Source organism: Augochlora pura, chromosome 2 (genome assembly GCF_028453695.1).
Source record: "Augochlora pura isolate Apur16 chromosome 2, APUR_v2.2.1, whole genome shotgun sequence".
Lineage (NCBI taxonomy): Eukaryota > Metazoa > Arthropoda > Insecta > Hymenoptera > Halictidae > Augochlora > Augochlora pura.
The window spans coordinates 21,896,229-21,918,425 of record NC_135773.1 but is presented as its reverse complement, the minus strand read 5'-3'; the positions used below and the strand labels follow the sequence as shown (position 1 = coordinate 21,918,425).

General features: G+C 41.5%; 1 protein-coding gene across 1 annotated transcript in view; it reads right to left on the bottom strand.

Moving 5' to 3' along the window:
• Positions 1-11,872: 11,872 nt before the first annotated feature.
• The window catches only part of LOC144478303 (uncharacterized), a 16,284-nt gene continuing 5,959 nt past the window's right edge, over positions 11,873-22,197 (bottom strand). The window contains exons 2-5 of the mRNA XM_078196071.1: positions 21,773-21,899; positions 21,170-21,375; positions 20,088-20,195; positions 11,873-12,008 (exon numbers count right to left, since the gene is read on the bottom strand). Of these exons, the coding sequence (XP_078052197.1) occupies positions 11,873-12,008; positions 20,088-20,195; positions 21,170-21,375; positions 21,773-21,899 (577 nt within the window). The remainder of the gene's footprint in view (positions 12,009-20,087; positions 20,196-21,169; positions 21,376-21,772; positions 21,900-22,197) is intronic.

The window sequence follows — 22,197 nt, the reverse complement described above, 5'->3', positions numbered from 1 at the left end:
ACAATTTAATTAATTAAAGCGAAGCTAGAAAGTTAATATTTATCATAAGGGGTGGTATTAGAACTCTTTCGCATTCGAAACATTCCAGTCAAATTCAATGTATTCAAATATATTACAATGAAAATGAATTCTCAAGATTGGTGAAAAATTAGTGTCACCCATATTTGGGCGACGCGGCGCTCAACGTGTTAGTTGGCTTTCATTCGTTCTTAATATTAGGCGAAGTAATAATATTAATTATTATATGTGAGACTTAATATTAGTGTGAGACATATCTCGCGTTGTATACGTTGCATCCTGTCATTCTATAAAAGCGACATGACGCTTCGAAAGATTGTTCAGCTGGTCAAGGTTTTTTACCAATAGGGACGAGGATTTCTTCAATCGCTTAGTTAACCCTTTCGCTACGGCAGTCCGTTCCGCGGGAGTAGCGCCGCTGAACGAGGCAACACGCCGCGCAATGCGCATGATGCGCGTCGGCAGTCTTCGATGTTCGCACTTACGTCTTTAACCCTTTCGCGCCGAGCGCCGCATATACGCGGCATCCACTCGACGGATATATCCGTCGTTCGGCTCTGCGAGTTTCCACGTGGATGACGGATATATCCGTCGTTCGGCTCTGCGAGTATCCACGTGGATGTCGGATATATCCGTCGTTCGGAGCGAAAGGGTTAAGAAATCGCCGTCAAAATGGACGAAAGTTGCCGAAAAAGAGGGCGCATATTTGCTCCAAATCGAATCGTTCATTAAAAAATCAACGCACCTAACGGACTGGAACAAACCCTTTCCCGTCACCGCTTGTTTCACCCTCTCCCACGGCACTTGTTCCAGTGTCGCCGCGCGCGCGATACGACAAGCAGTTCGTACATCGCCGTTCGCGGACACACGCGGCACAGTTCCCGGAATCCCGAAGCTTTGGGTGTCTTGGCCCCCGGTGTCGGTGCGGTCGGTGTTATCTGGCCGCCGATTATTCGGTGGATTTCCGCGCGCGCGGGGGATTTCTATTCCGGTTGGTCAGCGCTCCGTTCGTGTAGAACTCGGTCGCGGGAGACGACACGCGTCATCGACCCGCGGCTAATCGCCGTTTCCCGGTTCCCCTCGCCCCCTCCTGCTAGGTTAAGCGGGCAAAATCGGGGTCCCCGAAGAGTCCGAGCCGCTCTGGCTGACGCGCGAGCGGACGGCGGACGGCGGCGGCGGTCTGGCATCGATTTTCGTTTCTCGTTCCGGCAGAGGAACGCGCCCTGGCCAACCGCCGACCCTCACCAGAGAGCTGTCCGGTTTGGTAATCAACGTACCAAGAGGGTTTAATCGTGGCCGCGCGGCGGCTTTATTTTCAGCCCCCCCGGCCGGGCCCCCCGGAACTTGAATCCTATCAGATTGCCTCATCGCCGCGGAATACACGGCCTGGCAGCTTAGCGGTTGCGACCTGACTGCGATCTCTCATAACTCTTTCGACCCCCTCTCCCCTCCCACCCGGAATCCACGCTGGCCGCGTTCGATTGGTTTGTAGTTGTCCACCGATTCGACCTAGACTTTTACGTCGATTAGATTTTACAAAGGGCGGCGCTAAGTTCTTTTGTCGTTGCTGTTGTGATGATCCTTTCCGTCCCGCTTTCGGTCTCCAATAGCGACAAGTCGCAGGTATAAGTAGGCCATCAATCGCAAGCGCCAATTGGCGGAAAAGATGTTTGTCATTGATAATCAATGGACAGTCCATATTTAACCCTTTCGGTACGAGCACTCTGTACACCGTGGCACTCAATTGGCAGAAAATTGTCGCCGCACGTGACCAATCCTCCTTTATAAGAAGGAGGAGATATTTCCTAAGCGTTGAATAAAAACTGTGTGCTCATCACAATAACCTCATGTCTGCTGGCATAGCTTAAAATATTACCCCCCTTTTCCTCTATAAACAAGTCCCTCGTTGTATTGTCCTCGTATTGCACCAGCCACATGCCCTCCACCTCTCAAATTTCATGAAGTTTTTTGCAACTTTTCTTCGAAAACATCAATCATTAATAAATAATATGACTTCATGTTGTTGACGACAATTACATTGTTTGTCCGGTAAGCCGGTTTGTCTGGCAGGTACGGCCATTATTATATATTAATATATATTATATATTATTATACATTATTATATATTAATTTTATATATTAATATAGAAAAAAAAGCGTTAAATAAAGACTGTGTGTAGCGCCCAGCCGTGCGCGCAAAATATCGCATCGGTATTATATATATATAATAATAATATATATCTTATTAGAAATTACCAGGTTGCACGAAATTGTAAAGAGTACAAAGTAAAGGCACCTTTGAAAGGTGACGACGCGATTGATCAGGCCGCCGGGTGCGCTCTCAGCGGTTAGCGTACCTCCTTATCCGACGTAACGCGGATAGAAGAAAAATCTCGTGGTGCTCGGTGAAGAAGCCAGCACGCGGGCCGAATTATACTAAATGTCCCGTCGATATTCCGATAATACGACCCGGCCGCGCGAGCTTTCCCCGAGAAACGTGTCGGGGATCGTCTCCCGGTCGACTGTCGTTGACACAGATTTTCCGGCGAACTCCTTGGAAAATCAAAGACTTCGCCGCGCGGGTCCCGTCAAGGAATTCTCGGCTCGTGTGTTCGAAGGCTGAAAACCGGGGCCGGCTTGCACGCGCGAATTTCTCTAGACCGGGTATGCAAATTTCAGCGCGTCGCGGCGCATCGCCGAGGAACCGGATCAATGGAAGCTATTACGGGGCCCGGATTATTCCGGGAAATTCGTCGAAAGTAATTAATGCCGGCTGTCGAGGATTCAATTTGCCCGTATAAATATTGCAGCCGCTGGTTAACGAACCACCCGCCGGGCCGCGATCGACCAAAAATCGTCGATCGCCGAAGGAGAATCGGAAGCCGGTTGCGACACGGTTAACCCCTTCTTCTGTCGCGTCTTTCAGAGCCAGGTTGATCGCGACTGTTTTTCGTTCTTAATTATTGGCTTGGCAATTGAGTGACTGTGGATTTTGTTAACCCTTTGCTGTACTTTTGTCTTTGCAGTTACAATGACTAAATAATTTTCGATTGGAATAAGAGGAGAAATAAAATTAATATTTATAGTGTGTTTACAATTACTTCGGCGCTTAAATATTAGCGGCGAAAAGACAGAATTTTATATCGACTTAAAAAGATGAAATAACATTCATACTTGACAGGTTATTGGTAGAAATCATAATCACGAGTCAGACTCGTACGGCAAGGGTTAATAGATCGTCTTAATACATTCTTTTGTTTTATCAACGTGTCCAAAGTAATTAAGTTATATTGTTTTCTTATTGTCTCGACTTTCATCCTTAATTTAGTAAGAAAATTGCACCGATTCATTATTTAATTTCCAAGCCCAAAATAATCGTCCAATTATGTCACTATAAAAGCTCGTAGATCCACGGATCTATAAAAATTAAATTCACCGACTTCCACGCGATGAAATTTCATTCTCTCGTCGCCAACACTTAAACATTCAAGTAGACGTGTGCACACGATAAATATTAAATCTACCGGAAAGTTCTGTCTGCGAAGTGAAAGGATATAATCAATTTCTCGTAGATTCAACCCTTTGCACTCGAGTGGTGACTCTAAGGCACCGCTAAAATTATTCTATTTCTTTCCAAAATAATTTTTACAACTATAAGGTTTAGATTTAAAAAATTGTCAAGTAGTAAAACTATTGGTAGTAGTTAATAAATTTTGTATGCATAGAAATTGATTTTGTTAAACAGAATGGAAAAACCAGAAAAATTATTTCAAATTTACAGTTAAAATGGCTCCGAGTGCAAAGGGTTAATAACATTTATCATACAATTTAGTTTCGTTACCTATGGCCACTAGTTAATGTGACAGCAATTTCTAAATAACATTTCTGAAAAATATATGTCTGAAATAAGCATGTGCATACTTATTATACCTAATATAAAATTAGAAAATTCCTTTTCCATCTAAGAAATCGATGCGATTCAAAAATATTCGAATTACGGCAATTTTTAAGAAAATCGCACGGCAAAGGGTTAAACGAGAGAGACAGAGAGAGCGAATAGGAGGAGCGTAGCGTCGCGCGGAACAACGAATTTGTTTGCCGGGGATCTCGTCGAGCAAGTTTTCCCATCCGGAAGGGAGCCATCCGCCCGCAAACGACATCGAACTTCCAGATTTATCGTTCCGCGTAATTTCTTATCGTTCCCTTTCGCTTCCACTGCGCTCTTTTTTTTCAACCCCCTCCTCTCTCCGCCTGATAAAAACTTCCGAGAAGTTTCATTCTCTTTGAAAGAGAGAGAAAGGGAGAGAGAGAGAGAGAACCGGCGGCCGTTTTCACGGGGAACGCGGAAGAAAATTCCTGAGCTAATAAACTTTGTTCGCGGGACGGGAGAGGCCATTCTACACAGACGCGCGATTGTTTTCCTTTTGTTAAACGGCGGAGACTTGGTCGGAATGCCCGGCCGCGCATTCTTCGTGCCGTTCATTCATATTGAAGGGCGGCCGCGTGTACGTTCCGTTAACGGCTAGAACATGTTCGGCGAACAGACGTTCTTAAACGCGACGCTGAATTTTTTAGATTTTTACCGACCCATTGAAAGAACACTCTGGCTGAAAATAACCCTTTGAACGGAATCTTGCGAAAGATTTCTCGTGCACTGATTGGTTACGAATTAGGGCGAGCTGGAGGGTGGAGAGTAGTTTTGCTTTTTGGAGAGAAACGCGTGGACTTGGAAGGGTTTTACTGTATTTAATATTTTAATATTTTAAAGGGAATTATTAAATATATGGAAATATTTTCAAGGAAATTATTAAACGCATCGATACGTATCAAAACGTATCAATTATTGAACGCGTCCTTCGCAGAGTAAACTAAAATTAATAATTTTGCAAGAGGAGATACGGCAAGATTATTTATTATTTAGATCTTGTCGGTACCACAACGAAGTCGTAACTATTGTTCTCATTATTTCAAGAAGCTTTCAAAAATTCAAAATAAAATTACGGGAACCAATATTTAAAATTCAAAATAAAATTACAGGAATCAATATTTAAGATTCAAAATAAAATGACAGGAGCCAATATTTAAAATTCAAAATGCGTATTTTTTCTGAGTTATTTTATTTTTCCTTAAGACCATCTTTCTAATACACAAATCTTCTTCAAGTTCTACTACCACTAATTTCCATTATTAAAATTACAGAAACTAATATTTAAACTCAAAAATAAAATTACAGGTATCAATATATAAAATTCAAAATGCATACATTATCTCAATTATTTTATCTCTTCTCAAAACCATCTTTCCAATGCACAATCCTTCGCCAAGCTCTACTATCACCAAATTTAATTATTTCTCATTGTTCAAACATAGCATAGAAAGACCAACAAGTATCCATAAAAAATCGTCGATGCAATAAGTTGCACAGTTACGCCATTTTCAAAACTGCCAAAAAGAAAGAATAGACGCATTCCGCACTATAATACATGGTTAAACCAACGCCGTCTCCGCTAAAGGAACGCAGCTATTCAATTCCGCTCACGAGCCCGATCAACAAGCAATCTACGTCGCGCTCGCGTCGCGGAGAACAAGCCTAGTGTCAAAGGGGTTTGAAAATAAAAAGTCGCGTGTGTAGTCCTCCTTCTACGAGAGATTACGGAGCAGCGTCTCGAAGCGAGCTCCTCCGGTATTCGGATAGATCAAAGAGTCCGCTGCGACGACACTTCGCCGTTGAACACGGCTAGTATTTAACTGAAAATTCGCTCGCGCCCCGATGTGGAACCCTTTGACAGATCGTATTTTCTATATAATATATATCTGACAATAATCCTAAGTAGCTTATATATACATATATTATGATTCTGATAATAATCTTAAGTAGCTTATATATACTGTTACGATCTTCGGGAACCTCGTCCGGTTCCCGTCACCCCGTTCCGCGAGTCCGCGGCATATTTATTATTTATTATTTACTTTCGCTTTATACAATACAATATATCAAGTTCTACTTTCGTTTATACAATACAATATTTCGAATTGTTAAATACAATGTGTCAAGTTCGCTGTCAAAATAGCCACGACGAAACTAAAAAATGGATCGATTCATGGATTGCCTCAAAAGACGAATTGTTTTTCCGACGCGGAATTCTTTCGCTGCCAGAAAGATGGGAGAAAGTGGTCTCTAGTAATGGGCAATACCTTGAGTGAACTGACTTTGAACGTTATATTTCAAATAAAGCGTTTATTTTGGGAAGAAAGCGAAAACTTATTCAAGGTCCTAATACATAATATTCAACAACCGCGATAGGCGGCTCGGTCCCACACGGAGAGCTTGTTAAGGGGGCTGGCAGACCGACGAAACGAAATCGGTGGCTGGTTAATCAATCTTCCCGGGTCTGATAAGATGAATCGTGCCGCAGGATAGGCTTGGGCGTGGCGATTAATTAAGGGAGCATACAGTTTGCCCCGAGCGGGGGATACGCTCGTCCTTTTATCCGCAGACGAGCATTTGTACCTTTCCCGGCTTCTCTTAAGCTCCTTCCCGCTTATCGAGATCGATCGCGTCGCGTACACGCTCCTACCCCCCCTGGATTCCTTCGAACATCCGTTCTTTTTAGTTAGCGTCCTAGCGGCGAGCCTCGCCGCAGGCGTCGAAAGTCAAAAGTTCCGACGGCCGGGAACCGGGTGTAAAGATGGCGTCCACGCGGGTGGCCTTATTTTTCCTACCATGTCGCAGCATTTTCCCATGGCGTTGGCATTTGTTGATCGTTGTATAATTCGCGCCGTCGTTAATCTCATTTTAATTCTGAAATAACATTATTGAAACAAATGGTTCGAAATTTTTTAAGTCCAATTAGAGGATTCGTATTTCCATTTTTAATGAAATTTCCACGCTGCGAACCACGCGGCATCGAATAGGATCTCCATTTTGGCTGACCCTCCACCTCACTTGTTTTACTAAAACTTGCTATACTATCTGTAATCATTAATTATCCTATATACAATAATAAAATGAACTCATTACGACCGAAATCTTGTGGTGAAAATTAATTCTTTAATTCTAGAATTGTTGCGTTAATGGGTGTGCTAATGAAACTCGCGAGTCTAATCGAATGAGATCTGTCGTTTTGAGCGATCGTCTCGCGCGGCCTGTTGCCAATGATCCATCACCGATCTTCTTCGAGGGAACCTCTGGGACGACGAGACAAACAAGCCGGACCGCGAACGACACCGATAAGCGTGTCGCCCTCGCGCGCGGCTTGCTCTCCGCTCTAGCGTGATACACGCGTTACAAGGGCGGGATGACTGACGACGACGAAATTGGATCCGGTTGATCGGCGAAGCGGTTTGGCGACGCGAATAAACTCCGCACACTTCCGTAGGCTCTTCTTCCCTCGCGCGAAACAAAGGGTCGAAAGCAAGGAGGAACGCGAGGTCCAGGAACGTCCGGACTCCGAAACTCCGGGACCTCGTAAATCGAGGATTGCGGGGGCGTTTTGCGAAGGTCATGGTCGGATCTATGAAGGTCCCTGCTTCAAGCCGCGTTTCCACTGCGTCGGCTACGGGAAGACAGGAATGGTGAGAAAATAAGGAAAATTTTTCTAGACGGGATCGTATAATTATGCTTAAGTTTTGGAATTTTTAGTATGAGACTTTGTATATGTTGATAAGGTAACAATAATAATAAAATTTATTTTATTATAAAATTGGTAGGACGTGAGGGGTTCCTGAAGTTATTTGAAGTAACTTTATCCTTTACAAAAATTTTCTCCGAGGCATCGTTGACGAGATATTAAAGAAAAACTTTGACCAATGAGAGGCGAGCCGAGTTCGCGCCAGCCGAGTTCGTCTCTCATTGGTCGGAGCATTTGACTAATAACTCGTAAACAAAGCCGTGGATTGAATTTGCGCTGAGGAAGAAGTTACTTTAAATAATCTCAAGAATCTCTCTGTATATCTTAATATAAAGAAAGATAATTTATAATAAATTGATTAATTTTAAAGGGTATAGCGTAATTATCTTGCATTACAGTATGTACGTACCATAAAGCTCTTTCTGACCTCCCCGAAGTCATGTTAAATATTACAGAGTAATCTAAAATAAGTAAATATAAAAAAGAAAAATTCTCTCGAGCAACCATGACATAACCTACAATTTTTAATAATCATATTTGCGAACATTTATATCAACGATATTGTAATTACTTACCAAAAAGTAACGCGCAGTTACGAATGTTTTTTTCGGTATAAAGCTACGAAAGTGAGAGAAAAAACTTTATTATTATTATTACATTATTCCGCTTCTTTTTTCCATCGGATACGTGCTGACGACAGCTGTCCAACATTTTATACGAGATTTCCGAGAATTCAGAAGAGTAGATTTGAAACTGAGAGATGAAAGAATGTGCAATAATAAAACTTTATATTGTAAGAGGAGAGGACTTTTATGGAGACTCAGTGCGCTGCACAAAGGAACTGAAGTTGCATAGTAATGAAATGATAAATAGAATCTCTGTTAAACACGTTTGTCGATATTGACAAGAACTATGCATATAATAATAAATAAATTGTCAATAATTAATTACAGATAATATCGAGTCCTATATAATTGTATTTACATTTTCCATATGCCACTATACTTCACTGTACTCATATAACTGTTTGATTAACCTAATCATAATCTGTGCTTGTTAATGTTATTATAAATATTTTAAAATTCTTTCAACGATGTAAGCTGTTAAATTTAACAAAATTATAAAAAAATTATTGCATTTCTCAAACATATCCCAAAGCGTAAATAATGTTCGCGTAATACATTTATCCATGATCCCAATTGTTATGAACAATGTTACAACTGAAAGCAATTTTTGCAAGCAATGGAGAATCGCATCCGGCATACTTAATCATTATTTTCACAACACCCTGTACATCGGAGAGCAATGTTTGCGGCGATGCTCGGTGAACCGCATTTCGACAGTACGCGATTATTTATACTATAAATATTTCATGTTTGTAACATAAAATATGCGCGTTATGTAATAATGTAGTGTACGTACGCCTGTATTGTATATCGTGCGCGACATGTCGCGAATACAATATTGTATTATACGTTTCACGGAATACATTATCTGCACGACATCCTGTGAAATTTTGCATCATATGGTTCGCATAACGTGCTATTGAAAAGCATTTTACTAGTCACTCGACAACGAACGTTTAGTGCAAATGGCACTGACAAATATTCTTCAGTTCAATTACATAACAAATTGTGGAACAAATTAGCCAGATGAACGTGCCGATTTAGGATTTTCACCTGCTTTTATTTTATTTGACTGTTTATGCATTTTGTACAATTGCAACAATTTATACAATTTGTACGATTTATGCAGTTTGCACAATTTATACCAATTTGTACAATTACAATAATTGATACAATTACAATGATTTATACAATTTGCACAATTTATGCAATTTGTACAATTACAACAATTTGTACAATTACAGCAATTTAAACAACTACAATAATGTATACCATTCGTACAATTACAACAATTTATAAAATGTATAAAATTCATACTATTACAATAATTTATACAATTTGTACAATTAGAACAATTTCCAAATTTTCCGTATAACTTCGATCAATAACATTTAATTCGACCAATCGTACGTAAGCTCGCACCCTCTACTGTACATAAACGGTCGCCGTCGTATATTCCATTATTCGCAAAGTATTAGTACGACTTCGAAACTTTCCAACCGTGTTAGAAGCCGACGTCTCGGTCAATCAGCAACTCAAAAGCAGCCGCATTGCCTGGAACCAGCAATTTACAACTTAAACATCTAACTCGATTGCCACGCCGCCGCCAACGCACACGCATTTGCATTTCAACGAGTTGCACGCGATCTCCTCGACGCGCGCGCAAAATATATCCCCTTAATAACATTGGATCGTTAATGGAACTACGCACGACTCGCTTGATAAAGTAACAACCGAACGGAGAAGGGGAAGGGGCGTAACACCGTGAACGGAGTTGTCTTTTAAAGTCGCGTCTCTTTGGCAAAGAAGATTGAATATGACAAGTACGAAGTCGACAGCCGTGTGGGCCAAATCGAGCCGTCGACGGTCGCCTTGTTGCGACAACGTCTTTCAGGAAGGCGCGACTCGGTGCGACGCGAGCCTCGCAACGAATTCGGTTCTACGGAGTTTTAATCGAGTCAAGCCTGCCAAGGAAAGCGACGATTCAAGCGGGACGCGCATCGCCGCGCCCCGCTGAAAAGCTCGAAAGTTACCCAAACATCTTAAACAGTTCCGCGACAGGCGTGCGCGCCCCGGCTGGTAAAACGTTTAAATTCCACGGGACCTTAGAGACCCCGTGCGCGAGAGTTTCTCTCGAGACCTACTCAAAGAAATCTTCGATACTTGCTCGTAAAGATCCCGGGCGACAGCTTTCAGGCTCGGGAGAAACGGCCCAAGTGGTCAGGCAAACTTTCCTTGACCGGCGACTTCGGCCTCCGCCGGATCTTCGGCCACTTCTGATCACCGTGTTTGCGGAGAGGGAAATCGCGAATTCGAAATTACAAGACGTTTAGGGAATTTGGAATTTTTCAGTGAATCGAGGAACAGTGTTCCATGTATTTTAAAAATTGATGCATTTTATGTGTAATATATAATTTTAAATGTCTTATATGCTGTATTATAACTTATTATACTGTACTATGACTTAGTATACTGTACTGTGACTTACTATACTGTACTATAACTTACTGTACTGTATTATAACTTACTGTACTGTACTATAACTTACTATATTGTACTATAATTTACTATACTGTACTATAGCTTACTGTACTGTACTATAATTTACTATACTGTACTATGACTTACTATACTGTACTATAACTTACTTACCACGTTACTATAACTTACTTACTACGTTACTATAGCTTACTATACTGCACTATAACTTACTTACTACGTTACTATAGCTTACTATACTGCACTATAACTTACTTACTACGTTACTATAGCTTACTACACTGTACTATAATTTACTTAGTACGTTACTATAGCTTACTATACTGTACTATAACTTACTATGCTGTACTATAGCTTACTATGCTGTACTATAACTTGTCGTGACTACAATTGTCAGAAACGCTGCAAGTTTGAGAAAACATTTTGAATTATCAAATTAATATGTCTCCGACTGCGAAGGGTTAAAATGAACGCGACGGCAAAGAATTCAAAGGAGAAACATGAAGACGCATTTCTACGCGTACAATCCACGAAAATTCGTCAAATGATCTCTGACACATGGAAGACGTGAACGCAACCGGAACATCGAATCCGCGGGAACGCTCTTAACGCGACTTATCACGCGCGCGTACTTTAACTACCTTTGAACACCCTCGCGAAACTTTCCGTAAACTTGGCGAAGTTGTCGTTCGAAAATATCCGGCTTTAACTTCGATGGGCTTCGCGTCGAGACCTCGGTCGGTCAGGAGTAGGGTTCGGGGTCGGTCCGGGTCAGAGAGACGAGTTACACAGCGCGCGGGTGGAGGAGGAGGAGGAGGAGGAGAGGGCAAGATCGTCGCGGTCTCACCGGAGTGTTTCGAATCGATAGGGTTTCTTTTCGGTCCTCCCCTCGCTTTGCGTTCTTAGGAGAAGATACAAGGCGAGATACGAGTCGATCAATCAGCCGAGTACACAATAGCCCCGGAATCCTTGAGTGTTCGTCGAGTGGAGCCGGTCCGAAGCGGAGGCATAAAATCGAACTGTTTACTCGGCGAGGGGGGATGGCGGCCGCGACGGCGGTGCCGCGCCGCGCCGCGGTGGCTCTGGATTTTTCAGGGCTCAGCCGAGGACTCCAATCAAGTCGAAGAGTCCCACGGGGCATTGCGGTTGGTACTTCGAGCAGCCTCCATTACGTCCGACCGCTTCAGCTTGAAGAATGTCCTGCGGCAGTTCCTCGTGTCGCGAGCTCGTCGGTCTGAAAACAACAAGCGGCCGTGGCTTTTTCTACGTGTGTATAGGCGTGCACGTGCATACCGTGCGCGGACGATAATAAGGGGAGGGAGGGCTTTCTCTTCTTCTCATCCGCGATACCGGGGCCAGGGTAACGAGCTCCGCCCGCGTATCGCGGGACGTACTCGTTAACGAACGGCCATTAAGTCGCCGCCGTCGCGGGGACCCTTGTTCCTTCTGGCCAATTTAATGCCGGCGATTTTTTTTTCGGTAATCGAGAGCGGCCTCGAGTGTCCCCCGGAAGAGAAAAGAAAACGTAAGGCCGAGAATGATTGGTTGTGTTCGCCGGGAACCGCGACGTAGCACAATAGAGCGGTCTAGGAGGAGTCTTTTCCCCCTTCGAGGGCCTTCCAATTTTGTAGTTCTCGGGAACTCGTTCGATCTTAGTACGGGTTTATTGACTTTGAGCACCGGAGAAGCTCGGTTTGCTGGAAACGTTCTATTGTTGTAGGGTCGCGGACAATGCGGATATGTGTGCGCACGCTGTCTCTATGTGGTGGTTGCGCGGTGTATCTTACGTGTGCCGCGGGGCCACGGAAAAGTGAATTGACGTTTCATCGGAGAGTAAATAAAAGACGACGCTTTTTAATGCACTTTTCGAGATGGCGGTTTTCGCGGTATGTAGCTTTTACTTTTGAAAGTGTCCCATTTTTTAAGAAACAATGTAAAATATTCAGTGTCAAAATGGAGTAATATTTTAAAAATTGCAATAATTCTAATTGATTGGCCAATTTGAATATTTTATTTGTTTCAAAAGATTCGATGAAGAGGTGAAGGGAGATAGGGTTTTAGAAGGGTTAATGTAAATTAGCTTGCAGATATTTATGCATTTAGGGTAGATATTAAGAACTGTTGGCAATCTTACTACTTTTTTACAGTGCAGAATTTTTTAATTAGACGAAGTTGTCGAACACTGATTTTCATAAAATAGGGTGCGAAAATTATTACAATAAATAGCATATACTTTCATCATCACTACAACGTGATACCTAAGATCAAGACCTATCAAATGAGTTATAACACAATTCTTATCTCATGTCCTATAGCACAATGATCTAAATTGCAACAAATTTATACGTCGACAAGTTTAAAAACAGCATTTTTAACGACCGAGTTACTAGCTTAAGAGAAGCTTAATAGTTATGAAATAATTATAAAATAATTAACTGAAAAGAAGTTGTCGCACTATATTAATCCAAATAATTTAGAATACGAAAGCCAATTAATCGTCTCCTAAATTTTACAATGCCTTGGCAAAGAACCTTTTATAAATATATATCATTAATACCGCATAAACAGAATATGTTTACGAAAATAACGAAGAAAAGAGGCGACTGCCATAAATATCGACAAAGTGGCAGCATTCGCTGGCAATACCATGGTACCAGATTTATCGCCCGAACGATGAAGAAAATAGTAGATCAAAAATAAGAATGAACGTCGTTATAGCGGATTCTGCGGCAATTCCGATGCTTCGAAATTTCTGTTCAGCGTCACCGCGGGGTTCATCCAGAAATTGAATCTAAGGAATTCCAGGTCAGTCGGGGCGAGAGCTTAAAACCACTCGGAATTCAATGTTGCCTTAAAAGGTTAAAAGGTGGAGCGTAATTGAGGATTTGCTGCAGGTTCCGCGGAGAAAATTGGATGGAAATAAACGGAGTTTCTCTTGCCATCTGTAAGACCGCCCCCGCTATATTTATACAATTTTCCAGTTCTTAAAAACACGTTACGGAAAAATTTATGTTAAGCAAAAGCTCAAAACTCTTCTTAGAAAGCATCCGCACTTACTGGAAGCAACGCGGAACTTGTAACCCGTTACTTATTATTTTCAATATAATTCATTTAATGAGCGAGAATTCATGTCGCGAATCAATTTGAAATGATTGAGCCTTCCGATTTCTGTAATTTTCTTTTAATATTTGTTAAGCTAAATAATTTTACGAAACATGGATAAGATCGTTGTTACTAATAATATTATTTTATTATTATTAGCAAGCCTTTCAGTGACTAAACTGTGTCTAAAAGAATCTCCATAATTTTCTTTCAATATCTGTTAAGCTAAACAATTATATGAATCATGGATGAAATTACTATAGTTTCTAAATAATTTATTAAAGAATTGAAAGAACCGACAAATAATTTGTTAATTTAGAACAGCAATAGTTTTCAATTGTAGCGTTTGGGTCGTGTAATAATTCTTAGATAAATTAATAATTAAATTTATAATATAATTATATATATCGTAACGATAAAATATATACGATATATAACGATATATCTAGGTTATGTACTCCACCGTGCCACGTTACGATTCCGCGTATCATCTACCATCGCAAAAGTAGCCCATCTCTGTCCGAAGTCGGATCAGACTCGATTTCAGAAACAATCGAACTCGAACCCGAACTCGCATTTCCCCGAGAAATGCGAGGAAATCGCGGACAGGCAAGAGAAGAGCGCCATGCTTCTTCTTCCCGTTTTATCGCGGAGAAAGGACCGCTCCGAAAAGGGGTGGGTCCTCGAAAAACAATGCGATTTTGTTATCAGAGCGTGCCGGGTTGCTTAAAAATACCTGACCCGTGACACGTGGACCCGAGAGAGAAAAGCAGAGAGAAAAGGAGGGGGAGAGAGAGAATGTGTGCTTCCGTTTGTTGCAAAATTCGCTCCGGACCCAGGGTCAAAGGAGAAACGAATAGCGATCCGCGAGAACAAACGTTGTTTGCCAGTACAATTTTGAAAATTTTCTCTCTCCTCTCTCTCTCTCTTTTTCTTTCTTTCTCGAGGAGGACACCCTCGAGGGAAACGCCGATCCTTTACGGTAGCTGCAGCAATTACTTCGCGAGCGGGTGACCCCGGACTCTCTCTCCCTCTCTCTCTCTCTCTCTTTCTCTCTTGTTCGTTTATTCGTTGGCTTCATTTAAACCGCGCATGTTTAATGCAAATATAAAATTTCGTAGAACGGTCTACAGCAGCTGGAATCTCGAAAATAGAAATTCGTTTATTACGGGGGACCCTTTGCGGCGCGTGCACTTTAACTTCTCTCGATCCGGAACTCGCTGCGACGTCGTAATACCTCGACGATACTTCGACGCGACGCTTTGTCAAGTAGTGCAAAATAATTGACAAATAGCAAGAATTAGTTGCGCATACTGTAAATGTAATTGCAATAATGTCGCAGAGATTTGAAGAGCGAGTATTAGGGTGTAACATAAGTTTATTTCTTTTTTTGATGAGGAATCAGTAGACGATGTTTTTTGTTTGAGATTATTATGGCAATTGTATGGTATTAGGGTTGTGGCATAGCAATTGTATGGTATTAGGGTTGTAGCATAGCAATTATATGATATTAAGGTTATGTCGTAGCAATTGTATGATATTAAGGTTATGTCATAGAAATTCTGTGATATTAAGGTTATGTCAACAAGTATATGATATTAAGGTTATGTCATAGCAATTATGTGATATTAAGGTTATGACATGGCAATTTGGAAAGTATTAAAGTGTACCATAAGTTCCTTCCTTTTCTCATGCGAAATCAATAAACAATATTTATTAATCAGAGTTGATTTATCTTATTATATATGAACCGTTCTACTCTATTACCTTCTTCCATTTCGCAGAGGGAATTTTTGGACGATAGAAACAAGTAATAATGGCATACAATTATAATTATTCCAATGTAAAAACAATGGGAATCAGTACATGATAAATAAAAAAGAAGCAATTAAATAGATCACTCCCTACCATAAAAATTCATCTCTAAAGAGGTTAAACACACTATACAAATGCTCACAAATACCGCTTCGTTTAATTTGCTTATTATACGAAAGGGTAGGAACGAATTAAAAGTGATTACAATTATCATTGAAATTGAGCATCAAGCGAGTACGCGCACAGAGGCGAATATGTTCAAGCAGTTTCTAAATTAGATAACAACGAGCACATTTTACATATTCGGCCGAAGCGAACTTCGTTAACCAGCGCGAGCGCGTCGTCGTAAATAAATGCATAAACATTGGAATTTCAAGCGAACAATGGTACAGATGGGGGATGGCACGTAGACGACGACACATCCGCGGACGAGAGACGAGAAAATAACCAGTCCACTCGCCCATGGTTTTTTCATACCTTCTTAGCCGGGTGCTATTCCGTCAAATTACCCGTGAGACCGGACGAAGGAGTTTTCCCTAGGAAAGGACAATGCATCCCGCGGCCGTCTCCCCTTCGCGATAACAACTTCAACGGCAAAACAAACCTCATCTGCAATTTTTATTTTCTTCGCGAAACCCGCTCTCTTTCGACCCTCTCTCTCTCCCTCTCTCTCTCTCCTTTTCCCCTCTCCTCAGCACCCCCGTCGTCTTTTTCCTCCAGCCTCTGTTTCTCTTGGTCCGCGTTTCCCGGTTTCTTTTCCTTGGGCCGCGCGGTTTTTCTTTCATGAATCACCGCCCGGTTCCTTTGCCCCGCCGAGAGGGAAACTTTGCGCGAACGTTCTTTCCGTGGCTCTCGCGATAATAATTTAACGCGCGGCTTCCGTATCGCGCGCCGTTCGCCGTAAAGCGAAAAATTGTATAGAGGACGAACGGATTTTTCTCGTTCGTCCCGGCGCGCGCGGCGCGATCGAATAGAGCCGCCTTTACAAAAGAATACATCGCTTTTGGATACGGCCGAGCTTTCAAAATTACAGATCCCATGGAAATCGACGACGGCGCGGCGGGCGTTACGCCGGCGCAGATGTCGCCCGGCGATCACGGGACAGGGAATAATAATAGTTATTTGGAAATGTTTTTGGCAGGGAAATCGGTGACGGGGTATGTTCCCTTTTTAACCCTTTGCATATATAATAACGAGTCAGGTTTGTGGTGAAGATTTTATGCAAGATTTACTAAATATGAATTAAATGAATGAAAAAATTACTGTAATAAAATACCTGACATAACCTGACAATACATTCCAAAATTATTTTATAATTATTTTACAATTATTTTATTAATAGACATTGCCAAAGCTTAAGTTTAAAAATTGTAAAAGGTGTAACTATTATATGAGTCACGAGACTCAATTTCATATGCATAAAATAAATATTGTTACATAAAATAGAAGCCAGAAAAAATTATATTAGATTTGTGGTTGAAATGGATTCGAGTGCAAAGGGTTAATTTCTTCTATGTCGAAGTAAAAATTAATTCTTGAATTAATATCTTATATAGTAAAGAAATGGAGGATAAATACAGACAATATAGAAAATATTGTATTATATATATATAGGAAAATTATTAAGTACGTACAAGTGTTAATCGTCACAGCACGAAATGAGCGATAGTGCAAGGGTTAAAGCGGAAGCATCGATCTCGAAGTCTGCAGATTAAACCGCGAAACATTTTCCTCTTTTCGATCGAAAATTCAAACATGGGAGATAAATGAAATAAAATTCTAATCGTCGATAACGATGGTTCATCGTCAATAAAAAAAATTATGCAAAATTATGCATACCTATGAAACACCCTGTATAGTCGTCAAACACACTTAACTGGTTAATCCTTTCCTCCTTCACAGCCGTAACGCAGCGAAACAGGACCGCGCGTTACAACTTTCATAGATCGCCGTTCTAAAAGCAACGCGCCCTATCGCAAAGCAACATACCCTATAGCAAGTTCCCCTCGCGAGAAAATGGGCTCCGAAGCGTCCGTATAAGCCGAGAGACGATCGCGGATCAAAAGCCGGGGGAGCCGGTTTCGTGTGCCCGCCTCGAAGGGGGCTCCGTTGGCTCGGCCGAATCGTGTAAACGGCCGCAACCACGCCGAAGGAGAAACGCGCGCGCGGGACCCGGCCCGCTCCATAAATGATCGAAAAAGCGCGGGAGAAAGAACGTTCTCGACGGTCCTAGTTCTAATACAGGCTCGCGCGCTCCCCGCCCGGGCCGGTCCATTTTCTTCCCCGTGGCCGGGAAACCGCTCGGAAATTCCCCGACGAGGAGGATATAGGACGTCGTCGACGCGGAGGACGACGACAATGCGCCGTCACGGGCCGCCTGCGGGTCCTCTTTTTTTATTCATACGTCCCTGGCTCGAGAGTTTATCCACCCGTGATGGTCCTCCCGCGAACGCGCCCACACACGCGCGCAAGCCTGCTCTCGCACACGCGTTAAAGCTCGCGAGCGCGCACGTGTACAACGCTAGTTTGCACACCTGTACAACTCTCGTTCGTACACACGTATATAAGTTCGCGCGTGTACGACTCTCTTCCTCGCACACGCGCGTGCAACGAAGCTGCACAGGGGTGCAAGAGCAGCGCGCGCGAGCGCGCGGGAACGGGCACGGTCGCTCCGCGAACGGAAGGAAGAGTTGGCTGACAGCGGGGGGAGGAGGAGGGTGAAGCGAGAATGCTAAACCAAATTTACTTTTCTACACGGCCCCTGTGTATCTACTCCAATTTGCGCCGCCTTCGACCGCCCGAAAAAGGTCTCCGGCTGTAATTTGTTCTTTTCCATCGCCGTCGCGCGGGAAAAGGAGGTCGCGCCGACGAAAATTTCCGAGCGGAGTCCTTTCGCCCGACACGCCGTTATACGCTCTCCGCGGGAACAATGGCTCGCGCCGGTCGTGGACCTGACACCACGACGACGTGATGAGCGGCTTCGAGACAGGGGTTGAAACGGTTTTGAATATCACCGTTACTATTACCGTCGAATTTACCAGATTTTATTTCGAGACCGCTGCGCGCACGCGTGCGATGCTTTTTTTAAATAATTTTTAGTAAGATTTCTTTCGCGTTGCGGTGACTAGTATTTATTTGTTCTTAACCTCTTGGGTACGGTTGGATTTTAGGAAGGAAGTTTTTTGTAATTATTTACCATTTCTCTTAATATATATTTTTTTGGTGTAGCTACATATTGTATTAGCTATACATATGTATACATATATACATATGTATACATATATACATATGTATATATATACATGTATATATTCTAGTCTTATGTAACAATTTTCAAGTTAGTGTATTGTATATATACACTTTTATTTTAATCGTTTACTTTAATCATTAATAATACGTTTGAGCAAGGTACGAAATATTCGCGAAAGCCGCTATAATGCTGCGTCGTACCTAAGAGGTTATGTCAGGTTATGTCCTTAATAGGGCCAGATAATTTTTCTTCTTTGTCTTGCCTTTATTTATTCCCGTTTCTAGACTTTGATAACAGAAGAATTCCATTTGCTCTCGATTTAGAATGAATTAATAATTTATTAATTTAGTGGATCTCGCGTGGAATTTTTAACACAGTCAATTCTATAAGAATTAAGATCAAATTTACTTGTTATTTACTCCATTCGAAAACTAGCTATATGTCTTTTCATCATTCGGTAAATGTGTTGACTTGTTTAATATAAATGCTGCAACAACATTTTCTAGACACGTTCGACATTTCCTCCTTCTCCATTCTTGTAACAATTTTCAAATTTCTTCGCCATCTTCGTCTTTCACAAAGTTCGTTCACTGTGCTCTATGTGATATAGGTATAGTCTAGTAATCTGATTCGAAACAACCAATCTCTATAAAATATAGAAATAATTAATCTCTATATAATATAGAAATAATAAATCTCTATAAAGTATAGAAATAATTAATCTCTATATAATATAGAAATAACCAATCTCTAAAAAATATAAAAAATAACCAATCTCCGTAAAGTATAGAAATAGCCAATCTCTATATACAATTCTACAAAGTTCGACAATATTCCAAAAAATCAAGGGTAAGCTCTACGCAATTCAAATAAAATAAACAATTTGTTCATAATAAATTTATTATAATTTTAATAAATTCTATAATAAACTTACTATTTTTACAACATAATTTCAAACGAATATTTCATCGTTTCATCGAATTTCATCGAATTTAGTCGAATTTCATCGAATTTCATCGAATTTGTAAAATTTGACTCTGCCCTCCCTATTCGCGCTGCGCACTTATGGCCGCGAACCGCGCGAGTGAATCGCGCCGCGAAGTAGTTCGCCGTTCAGCGGATTAGGAAACGTTAGGGGAAACTTACGTGAAGATCACGTGCAGAATGTCGCCGATGAGCCCGTTATGTCTCAGGGAATGCTCCGAAGTTTCGCAAATTGCCCTCAGCAGACACTCGTGACCCTGATACCCGTAGCTGCGCAGGAAAACCGGGGAAGCAAAGCGAAAAATAAAATAAGACCGTCTCTGACCCACTGCGCGACTTCTAGGTCACAGTGTCTGTACGTGGTGTCTATACGTTTCTGTGCGCGCGTAACAGTTTCGTTCGTTCGTTCGTTCGTTCGTCAGCAGCGCCGTTTCCGCGCGAACGCGATGCAAAACGTGGCCGACAGCTTAAACAACGGCCATCGGTCTTCTACGGTAAAGAAAATCGGTTGCTGAAGACCAACCGGAAAATATATAATTTATACTGTTGAATAAATAAATATAACACGCGACATATTTTAAAATTGCTTATATTCGAGTGTAGAGAAATTTTATTAAAAGAAGCACAGTTGTTAGTTACCGATATGAGTCGTTTATTTCGAGTGGTTGAATATAGTATAATATATATAGTATAGTGGTGGAAGTCCATTTTCAAGAAGATCGATCTAGTTATTTTAATATTTCCATTTCGACGCTATATACATACTGTATAATTATGTATATTGGCATAGCTAACGAAAAATGTTATACTAATATTTCTAAATTTGTTAAGACGCGAAACTCATAAATATATTCGTTCGTATATTCGTCTAAAAGAAAGAAAATATATATTTATTGCATGCCAATTTTTATCTTAATATTTAAATATCGATGGTTGAAGATCAAATTTTATTTCGATTTAAAAAAGCTAATATTTCTAAACAATATTTGTATTTTATATATTATATCATTCATATCTTGTACTTTATATATTATATCATTTATCTTATATTTCATATACTATATCTTATATTTCATATACTATATCTTATATTTCATATACTATATCTTATATTTCATATACTATATCTTATATTTCATATACTATATCTTTTATATCTTATACTTCATATCTTCTATATCTTATACTTTATATATTATATCTTTTATATCGAATATTTAATAATATATCAGTCGCGAATTCACCTGATGAATTTATTCTCGATGACCTGGTAGATCGTGGCTCTGTCCAGATTTCTGCCGACGCTTCTCCTCTTCCTCGCCAGTTCGGTCTGCGTCCAGAAATGCTCGTCGGTTACGTTCGTTGGTAGAACGTAGGTGGCTTCGAAAAAGTTCGCGATGGAGATCGATTTGTATGGGTCCTCCAGGGGCACCGCCAACGCCAGGAACAACTAAAATAAACACACGTCGACTTATTTTTCAGAAACTTCTTTCTCAATTGTTTCGCTGTCCCGCGCGTTTTCAGAATTTCAGCAGCAAATCCACGTTCGAGCGCATTGTTTTAATCCTTTAATTTAGCTAAAGATCGACCATGAAACCTCTGAAAGATCGATCTTTCGCTAATATGGGCCAAGACTTCTACGAGAGAGGCATTATGAAGGTACCTTTAAAATGGCAACAAATCATAGAACAAAACGGTGCATATTTCACCTAAATAAAGGAATCAATTCTCTCAATCTCCAGATCAATTCTCTCAATCTCCAGATCAATTCTCTCGGTTCTCCAGATCACACTTTAAATCGCAGAAGTGTTTCTAAACCGGGAAAGCAACCGGCTTGTCGTACTTACGCCGCTGGTGCTCTCTTCCGGGAACGTGAGGGCCCGGATCGGTCGGTGAAGGATCTCGGCCAGCTCCGAATTCGGCGACTTCGACGAACACCGGCCGAGTAACAGCGCCAGATTGAACGCGAGAAACCTGCGGCAAAGAGGGGTTCGCTTTCCTTCGGAACAGTAAAAAAAAGGAAGCACGGGATCGTAAAGCTTCGCCCGTCGAGAGGACGAAGCGGCGCGTAAAACTTTACACGCACGAGTACCGCCAGGAAATAGAAAACAGAGAGTCAATGGTAGAATGCAAATCGGCCCCGGGATGCCGGTCTTTAATTTCCCGCGATGTATCGCGGCCGACACCGGGAAGCACCCTTAATTAGCATTACAAATGAACGACCGGTCGTACGAAATTAAAGCTTCTTCGCCCCCTCGCCCCTCGCCCCTCG